The sequence below is a fragment of the Capsicum annuum genome, chromosome 4, assembly GCF_002878395.1.
Source record: "Capsicum annuum cultivar UCD-10X-F1 chromosome 4, UCD10Xv1.1, whole genome shotgun sequence".
In the NCBI taxonomy this organism is placed as follows: domain Eukaryota; kingdom Viridiplantae; phylum Streptophyta; class Magnoliopsida; order Solanales; family Solanaceae; genus Capsicum; species Capsicum annuum.
The window spans coordinates 92,203,783-92,214,231 of record NC_061114.1 but is presented as its reverse complement, the minus strand read 5'-3'; the positions used below and the strand labels follow the sequence as shown (position 1 = coordinate 92,214,231).

The following is a 10,449-nucleotide window of genomic DNA, read 5'->3' as shown; positions in this document are numbered from 1 at the left end:
TTATCTATCCCTGGTAAAGCAACAAAATAATACGATAAAAGTGATATCAAAACAATACAATTAAATTTAAAATTTACATACAAAAATTTCTCAAAGTCAATCGAGATTCATCTACAAATTGTAAACTACCACAAAATAACAAACTAATATAGACATTACGATAATACAATTAAACCTAATATATCCTTACCTAAAAAAAATTTTCAAAGTCGACTCTCATTTATATAGCATTTGTAAATTAAAATAAAATAATAAGATAATAAAGATATCAAAAAATATAATTAAACTTAACCATACAATTAAACACAAACAAATCTTCAAAGCCAACCGAATTCTCGCAATAGACAAATCAGTTTGTTCTCTAGTTTAACTACATCTCAATATTTATAGAAGTATTTCCTTTATAGACTACTATTTAGGAGTATTTTTCTAATTGAACAGTAGAAAGGAAAATATTAATTAATTTTCCTACCATATATTTTAGGAGTCTCATATATTTTAGGAAGTCTAGTATAAAGAAAAATATTAATTAATTCTCCTACCATATATTTTAGAAGTCTCATATATTTTAGGAAGTTTAGTTAATATAATAAAAAATAAGTAACTAATAAATTTTACAAAATAGTGAAAAGACAGTTTTGTCTAAAGAAGAGTCTTTTAGTGAAGGATAAAAAGTTCGTCTTTTAGTGAAGGATAAAAAGTTCAAATAACTTTTCTAAGGTTTTCACACTTTTAATATATTATATATATATATATTATATATAATATAATATATAATATTGTAGCTATATATATATATTATTTTTAGCTTAAGTGATTGGGTGGAATGCTATTTAGGTTAATTCGTCAATAAATTAATCATTTTTCTCATTATAACTTTTTATTATACCATGTCAATCCTGAGATTGCTTCTACAATTATTTTTACACCAGTTAGCCACTTTCAGTTATATAAATTAGCCATTGTCCTAGAGTTTGAGATTTCAGAATTAAAATCTCAAGACAATGTCCTACTTATGGAATTTGAAATTCCATGAGGCCATGATAATTGACTATTTTCAATTACGTGGCTAAAAGTTGGCTGTTTGTTAAGTCTATCCCAATTACTTTGCCATTGATAGGGATAGGGCAATTTATTAATAATTTAGACACAGTTACAAAAATATTTACAAATTTAACCACTATCGGCACCACAAATTGCATCATACTATTTCTTCTTTAGAAGTATTCCGCTTGAATTTCGATTGCTAGAGTCGAACTTCAGACCACTGGTATGGATTTTGACTATGACTAAAGTTGCACTAATTTTAGTTTGTGGCCACATTTCAAAGAGCAGCCCCAAAAGTGACTATCTGTGCAAAATGATCCACAATTCCCAATGAGTGATCAAACCTGCATCGACTGTTTAGGCAACGACATGTTTGCTACAATGGAGGTTTAAGTATTATTCACACCTTTATATAAGTGAAATTATGTTGATAAGTATGTATGTGACATTATCTTTACATGAAAATACCAAAAAAAGAAAAAAGAAAAGAGGATGTATGGACGTGACACGAAACCATATCCCATACAAATCTATATCTCCTTATATACAAACCAACCGCAATGAGAGAGAGTAAAGTAATAACAACACATACTTTCATGTCATGCTCCATTTGATAATGTATAATAAAGATTGATAAGGAGAAAAACATAACTTCAAATTATTTTAAACATTCTGTACATAAGATAATAGCACTCTAAGACCCTCTCTCCACTAAAAAGGAAAAAAGGGGCTCAACTCTACTTCTACGTCCCATCAACCTTCTCACCATCATGGCTATTCTGGTCCCGAAACTCCCTTTTCCTCTGATAAAAAACAATGACAGAAAAATCACTTCCACTTACCGCTGAACCCTGGATTTACTGGAAAAATATTGCATTTACAGATAATCCAATTCCCCCTTTCATCTTCTACGCAATAATCCAATTCCCAAACACAAATAGGACATAATATAATACAAGGGAAGCATATGAAGATGATAAGTTGACGCATTACCCTCGCTAGGCCATTAGTATATAGCCGATGCCAGCTAACTAAAAGATGCTGTATTTACAGTTTGCTAATGCGGTAAATAACCATACTACTATGCACAAGATATACTTATTTGGCAATGCAGCTGCATATTGTACAATTATACACCTCTAATTTTGTCCACTCGGTCAATGACATCCAAAGCTTTCATCCGGTCAGTGTCAAAGTCAACCACTGGAACAGAAGACGGTCTCTTGATAGGGAAGGGATCCTTTCTGGTTTCATTTACAGGTGAATGGCTACTGCTCTTACTCAGCCTGTGGTACTTGCTCAGCCCTGTTTTTGCAAATTCTTGGGACTTGCTAATCCCTGGAGTTAGTTTTCTCTTGCTTACATCACAAAGCATTTCTTGGTCTTCAACCGTTAATGGGGATGACGAAGAGCTTGATCTGTGATTAGACAACTTAATCATCTTTTGATTAGGGGAACGGATTGGAGATTTTACTGGAGATTTTACTCCACCATTAGCAGCACGTCTTGACTGACTGACAAGATGATGGAGCCACACCACTAATTCAAGAATATATGCTTCTGTTTTCTCCTTATCTGCATGATACAGTGTCTCAATCCGAAGATCAACTGGGCTCTCAGGTTTCCTGTTTATGTCGGACCTACAGATGAAAAAGGAATTTAATTAGACAAGCCAAAGGAAGATCCAGATGGATTAAAAACCAAGTCCACAGTGATTTGAGCTCACCCTGTATTTGCCCATTCTCCAACCCATCCAAAGCCATGATGGGCTCTGAAAAGATTTTTTGAAAAAAAAAAAAAAGTAACACTATTGAGTACACAGAGAAACGATTGAACCAAAAAATATTATAATGTATGCACAATCAATTTTTGGTTTAATGTGTTCTGAATTTAAGGGATGCGCTTAGTCCCCAACAATGTGAAGTTTCAGAAGTTTCAACTTCTGTCTCTATTAGACTTCCAAAGCAACATAAACAAGAAAACAAATGACGCTTTTATTTTTCCTTGAAATAATCCTCTATGCTGCATTGTATTTTTTCTTTCTTTAAAGTGGATGGACATGATAACTATGAAATATTCTAGGGATTAGGATGACTTTGGTGAAAGAGATCAAAGAAGAGGAGGATAATAACTGAACTACCCACTTCCTTTTACCATACCAGAAAGGATGGAAAAGGACGGAAAGACCTTAGCCGACCATTATTTAGAAAGTCAAACCAACCCTGGTACTGAAAAGATATACATATTAGGATACAAATTACAAACAGTCAAAGGATAACATCTTTATTTTAAGCCAAATACAAAGTAAGCTAATTTTATTCATTCCTCTCTTTTCCTTTAAATAGGCTTGATTGGTATGAGATGCAGTTTCATGTAGTTTTATATCAATCCGGGGAAAATCTGTCAAAAAAGGAAGATTACCTCCTAAAAATATCCCACACAATTAGAACCCTAAAAAGAATTATGCAACACAAAAGTCCTATTTGGAACTAGAACATGGTAAAAATCATGCAACTGTAGCCAATGAAGAAATTTTTCCACAGAAAGTAGTTTTACTTGGTAGTATTGGCTGCCATGGGAACAAGCCACTGCAATGTTTTCTCCATTTCACCTTTGATTTGTGGCACTGTTAACTGCACAAAGGAAATGACTATAATTCAATCACCTCGAAGGAAGAAACTTGTAGACTCATCATAAGCAATATATAAAATAGTCGATCCTTGACATTGGACATGACATGATCATATAAATATAAGTACCTCTTCCTTGAGTGAGAATGACAGTAACTTGAAACGTAAAGCTGACTTTATGCTTGGTGGCAACCCATGGTATAGAGCATCTCTTGTACTTGGGGGCACCGAAGCTGATCGAGTAACCTGATCATATCAAAGATACTTTATCTAGCAATACCAATAGGAAATGTGATTGACAATGACATAACAAAAGATAATTATGTAACAATAATCTCCACATGTTTGACAAGCTAATAGGTCAATGTGGCAATTAATTGAAAACGCCATTTGAAGACCAATTCTCTCTTCTTTCTGGTCACAAATGGCAATGGAAAGCAAAAATCAGAAAACACCTTCAGGAGTTTAGTACTTCAGTCAACTGTAAATCTAGTGCCAAACACGGCGGATTCTTGAAATATAACACGGCTTAGGACTCTTCTGTCTCTTTCACACATACCCGCAGCTCAATGACATGCCTCGAACATTCTTCGTCTCTTGGGCATGGATTCTTGATCTAAGAATCTCAGGCGACGTCAGTGGCGGACCTAGGATTTAGATTTAAGGATAGTAGGTGCTTAAAAAATTTTAAAAAGAAAATCACCTCAATGAGGTTCGAACCCAGGACCTTCTTCCAATGAAGCACCTTCAGATCAACTCAAATGCCAATGCACCCAACCAACTTTTTGTTAGAGTGGGTGCTTTTATATATTTTATACCTATTTTCATATATTTTCTATGTAATTATACGTATTCCGCGTTAAGTTTAGTAGGTGCCGGAGCACCCCAAAATAGAACGTAGGTCCGCCCCTGGGCGACGTGACGAGCAATAGATATTTGTTCTCTTATATTCGATATTCTGTTCTCACCCATAATTACCCTCACTAATGGCACCAAAACTATGGTCAAGTTCTCATTACTCCACCTCTGACTCATAGGTCTTAACTATGTCCTATAGGTTCCTGAATGTGCATTTAGCTTTATTATTGTCAGAGGACGTAATTCCTTGTAGGATCATGTTACAGGACAAACAATTGCATGGAGGGCGCGAGTCAAGAGACATTTACTGTTTCCAAGATGGCTCACTTCAGTGCATCTACTACTGGTGAATCTCATCTTCTTTTCTATGCTTGACTTGGTCATCATCATTTCTCTTAACTTGGACAAATAATTTCTGATTCCCTCCATAACATCACTAGTTTCCGTCTCATATCAATTTGGAAAACAGAAGTGTAATTCTTTCCCAAAAAAAAAGACAATAGTAGATTATCCTCTTTAGAACTTGTCCACCACGATTATATCTGACCAAGCCTGTTAGTTCCAGTCTCATCTTCCATTACTGTCACATTGAAGGACAGTTACTCCAACTGCACTTGAATATTCCCAATGAGAATTTCTTCTAAGCTGTTTTACTTACAAGATGTTGTGCCAAAATGACAATCTGATAGGAATCCCCATTTGTATCGGACAAAGTGAACATACCAAAGAGTATCTTTATGAGTCAGTTCAAAGATTCAATCTTCCCAAGAATACTCCATCACTCATCTTCTCCTTACACCCCACGGCAGAAGTGGACAGTTAAGTGCAAGAACGGTCACCTAGTTGGAGTGTTGGACCACCCATACATTACTCCGTCACTGTAGTGTTCCTCTTCAGTTTTAGATAAAACTGGCTCTTGTTGTCAGCTAATCAGCTATATGCCTTCATCAGATCCACAAAACCAAATTCTTTGTTCTGTTAGTATCCCAAAAAACTTTCGTCTAAACATCCACAAGTTTTTAGTACATACTTTGAAGAAAAACTTCAGGAAGAGATAAGCTCATGTCAATATTTTGTACATGTTGTGTGTCTAATATAATGTTCTTTAAGCATCTTCCTTTTTTTTCTTATCTCTGCAATTTGAGTATTCTATGTGTCGAACATCCTTCCTGTAGTTATTATTTAGGTCTTAGTGATATTATGGTAGATGACTCAGTTGTCTCACCAGTCGTTCAGGTGCTAATCGTGCCTCTTACAGATGATCTCATTATGTTGTTCAACAATGTATTATAACCTGTCGGAACCTTCACCCCCTTTATAACTTCTAGAGATGTCATATGCTGTCTCAAACTAGTACATTTGTCTCGCCAATATCTTTTTTTCCCCCTGTTTGTCCTGTTAGAATCGTAAAAAGCTTTTCTATAAAGTTCAACAAGCTTTTAGAGTAAATACTTTGAAGGACTTCAGGAAGAGATAAGCTCATTGCAACTCTTTGTACATATTTACTGTCTAATATTATGTTCTTTAAGCACCTCCCGTATTTTCTCTCTCTGCAATTTGAGTATTCTATGTGTCGTACATCCTTCCTGTAGTTATTAGTGAGGTCTTCGTTTATAGTACACAGTGGGTAGGGTCTAAGGCTAGGGATGTGGACGGTTACAAGCTGTGGTACTCTGGGAGCGACAGGCGTAGGAATGGAGTTGGCATCTTGGTAGATGAAGAGCTTAGAGGTCAGGTAGTGGAGGTGAAGAGGATCAACGATAGGTTGATGACTATTAAGTTGGTCATTCGGGGGTTTACCCTGAACGTGTGTAGTGCCTATGCGCCGCATGTGGGATCGGAGGGGGAGGAGAAGATGCGGTTCTGGGAGGCTTTGGAGGAGGTGGTGAGAGGCGTGCCCAGTTCGGAGAAGATTGTTGTAGCGGGGGATTTCAACGGGCACATCGGGGCGCTACCGGGAGGCTTTAGGGATGTGCATGGTGGTTTTGGTTTTGGGGAGAGAAATGAAGAGGGTGCGACCCTATTGGAGTTTGCGAGGGCGTTTGGGCTGGTGGTGGTGAACTCGGGCTTCCCGAAGAAGGACGAGCACCTGATCACTTTTCGGAGCGCGATAGCCAGGACCCAGATTGACTTTTTGTTGCTTAGGAAAGGGGATAGGGCGTTGTGTAAAGACTGTAAAGTCATCCCGAGTGAGAATCTTTCGACCCAACATAGGCTCTTGGTTATGGATTTGGGTATAAAGAAGAATAGAAAGAGGAGGAGTAAGGAGTGTAGACCGAGAATTAAGTGGGGCGGCTTGACGCCAGTGAATGCGTGGGAGATAGGGGAGAGGTTGGCGGGAATGGGGGTGTGGGAGTGTAGGGGGGACGTGGATAATATGTGGGACAGGGCGGCAACGTGCATCAGGGAGAATGCAAGGGAGGTGTTGGGTGTTTCTAGGGGCCGGGCCGGACATCATCGGGGGGATTGGTGGTGGAATGAAGAGGTGGGGAAGAAAGTGGTGACCAAGAAAGAGGCGTATGCTAAGTTGGTGGAAAGCAAGGACGAAGAAGAGAAGCGGGTAAACAGGAAAGAGTACAAGCTAGCGAGGAAGGAGGCGAAGTCAGCGGTCACGGCAGCTAAGACGGCCGCTTTTGAGAGCTTGTATGCAGGGTTACAGGGGAAAGGAGGGGAGAAAAAGTTGTTCCGACTCGCTAAGGCTAGGGAGAGGAAGGGTCGTGACCTCGATCAGGTGAGGTGCATTAAGGGGGAGGACGGTAGAGTGTTGGTGGAGGACGGTCACATAAAGAAGAGATGGCAGTCGTACTTTCATAGGCTCTTGAATGACGAGGGGGACAGAGCTATTGTGTTAGGGGAACTGGAGCACTCAGGGGAGTGTCGGGATTTTAGCTATTGTAGACGTTTTAAGGTAGACGAGGTTAGACAGGCAGTCCGCAGGATGCTAAGGGGTAGGGCGACGGGGCCGGATGAGATACCGGTGGAGTTTTGGAAGTTCGTTGGAGAGGCTGGTGTAAGGTGGTTGACTGCATTGTTCAATGAAATTTTCAGGACGGCAAAGATGCCCGAGGCGTGGAGGTGGAGTACCATGATCCCCCTCTATAAGAATAAGGGGGACATTCAGTGTTGCAATAACTATAGGGGGATTAAGTTACTGAGTCACTCTATGAAGATATGGGAGAGAGTGGTCGAGGTGAGGCTGAGACGGATAGTGTCTATTTCGGAAAACCAGTTCGGATTTATGCCCGGCCGCTCGACGACGGAGGCAATCCACCTGGTACGGAGGTTGGTGGAGCAGTATAGGGAGAGGAAGAAGGATCTGCACATGGTGTTCATCGACCTGGAAAAGGCGTACGACAAAGTCCCCAGGGAAGTGCTTTGGAGATGCTTGGAGGTGAGTGGAGTACCGCAGGCATATATCAGAGTAATTAAGGATATGTATGAGGGAGCGAAAACCCAGGTGAGGACGGCGGGAGGAGACTCAGAGCATTTCACTGTCCTGACAGGATTGCATCAGGGATCTACTCTTAGTCCCTTTTTGTTTGCGTTAGTAATGGATGTGTTGACGCGGCGTATCCAAGGGGAGGTGCCGTGGTGTATGCTTTTTGCAGACGATGTAGTCCTGATAGATGAGACTAGAGGGGGTGTGAATGACAAATTAGAGTTGTGGAGGCAAACTCTGGAGTCTAAAGGGTTCAGGGTGAGCAGAACCAAGACAGAGTATGTGGAATGTAAGTTTAATGACGTGAGGCGGGAGAATGAGGTAGGAGTGACGCTAGAAGCACAGGAGGTAGGGAAGAGGGATAAGTTCAAGTATCTCGGGTCCGTGATCCAGAGTAACGGTGAGATTGACGAGGATGTCTCGCATCGTATTGGGGCGGGATGGATGAAGTGGAAACTCGCATCGGGGGTGCTGTGTGATAAGAAGATGCCGCCCAAGCTTAAAGGCAAATTCTATAGGGTGGTAGTCCGTCCGGCCTTGCTGTATGGAGCGGAGTGTTGGCCAGTTAAGAACTCCCACATCCAAAAAATGAAGGTGGCAGAAATGCGGATGTTGCGCTGGATGTGTGGACTGACCCGAGGGGATAGAGTTCGGAATGAGACTATCCGGGAAAAGGTTGGTGTGACTTCAGTGGAGTGTAAGATGCGGGAAGCACGATTGAGATGGTTCGGACACGTGAAGAGGAGGGGCATGGATGCCCCGGTCCGTAGGTGTGAGAGGCTAGCGTTGGATGGTTTTAGACGGGGAAGGGGTAGACCGAAGAAGTACTGGGGTGAGGTGATTAGGCGGGACATGGAACAGTTACAGCTCACCGAGGACATGACCCTAGATAGGAAGGTCTGGAAGATGCGAATTACGGCAGAGGATTAGGGCCAGTTCGGGTCGCTAGTGTAGGGAATTGATTGGTGGGGGTGTATTCCGGTTATGATTCCGTATTCAGTGTTTCGTGTTCCGTGTTTCATGTTTATTACGAATCTGTGTGCTTTCCTCTGCTTTATATTCCTGCATTCCTGCTTTACTCTGTTTTATATTCCTTATGGGTGCCGTATCTATGTTATGTCATCTGCTTCTGTGCTGTACTATGTGTTTGTGTGATATCTCGTGACTTGAGCCGGGGGTCTTTCGGAAACAGCCTTTCTACTTCATCAGAGGTAGAGGTATGGACTGCGTACATCTTACCCCCCCCCCCCAGACCCCACCAAGTGGGAATACACTGGGTTTGTTGTTGTTGTTGTTGTAGTAGATGATTCGGTTGTCTCACCACAGCCGTTCAGGAGCAAATTGTGCCTCTTACAGATGATCTCATTATTGTTGTCCAAAAATGTATCATCACCTCCCAGAACCTTCACCCCCTTTATAACTTCTTGAGTTATTATCTGTTGTCTCAAACTAGTATACATTTCTCTCATCAATATCCTTTTTTTCCTATTCTACGGGCTACCAATTATGCATTAGCTAATAGAGGGTGAGAATAGATCATAAAATGTGCATCTTCCAGTCCAATGAATATGGAAGTTAGTACCATTGGTAGGTAAGAACTCCACTTGGTTGCCGCTAGGTTACATGGTGAAGACTGGGCCAGTTGAACAAATTGATCAACTTAAGGCATGTCCAATGTTATTTAGAAGCCATCATGCCAATTAAGCAATAAAGCAATGTTGTGACCCCGGAGGAGGGGTGCGGGGTGGGCGCTATAAGGGTAGGTCTAGCAGGACTAGCAAGCTTCTAAAGATGAGGTGCACATAACACCTTAGGCGACTCCCAAAATGGGAGAGGAAATGAAAAGCTTTATAAGGCATAGCTCAAGTTTACATGGTATGCGCACTTTTGAGGCTCGATGTGGCATAGCCCTAATATAAATACATGCGGGCCTATGACCAAAGCGAAAATACATGCCATGGACTTAGGTTGTGACAAATATGATGTAAGAGTTTGTACGGTGGGACAAACCTCTGGCTGGTTGAACCTAGATCAAGTTTACATGCGACACGCGCTTTAGAGGCTCGATTTAGGTAGCCCGAAAGACCTCCGTACGCCCAAAGCAAACAATACGTGCCATGGACTTGGGCCGTGACAGATGCAAAGCTGGGGTTATCACTCCATAGGCGAAGTTATGTGCTTCAAACAATCACTCACAAAGTGAATAGTGTGGCCTAGTGGTCAGTGAAGTAGGATGAGAACCATGAGGTCTTAGGTTGAAATCCCAGGGAAGACAAAAACACGTGACGATTTCTTCCCATCTATACCCTGTGCTAATGGGAGGTAGTAGGTACCCTATAAAATTAGTCGAGGTGCACGCAAGCTTGCTGGACACCACAATTATCCAAAAGCAAAACAATTACTTGCAAAGTGATCCAAACGTGAAGTCGTTGATTCTTTGTATCTCAACTTCAGGAAGTTTAATTCGTGTTGGCA

The 10,449-nt window shown here is 40.8% G+C and overlaps 1 protein-coding gene across 4 annotated transcripts in view; it reads right to left on the bottom strand.

The window, feature by feature from the left end:
* Positions 1–1,661: 1,661 nt before the first annotated feature.
* Positions 1,662–10,449, bottom strand: part of LOC107867827 (protein PSK SIMULATOR 1) — a 46,983-nt gene continuing 38,195 nt past the window's right edge. For all 4 annotated transcript variants that reach the window (XM_016714271.2, XM_016714270.2, XM_047411883.1 and 1 more), the window contains exons 10-13: positions 3,807–3,923; positions 3,604–3,680; positions 2,774–2,818; positions 1,662–2,687 (exon numbers count right to left, since the gene is read on the bottom strand). In XM_016714271.2, coding sequence (XP_016569757.1) covers positions 2,177–2,687; positions 2,774–2,818; positions 3,604–3,680; positions 3,807–3,923 — 750 coding nt within the window. In that variant the 3' untranslated portion in view covers positions 1,662–2,176. The remainder of the gene's footprint in view (positions 2,688–2,773; positions 2,819–3,603; positions 3,681–3,806; positions 3,924–10,449) is intronic.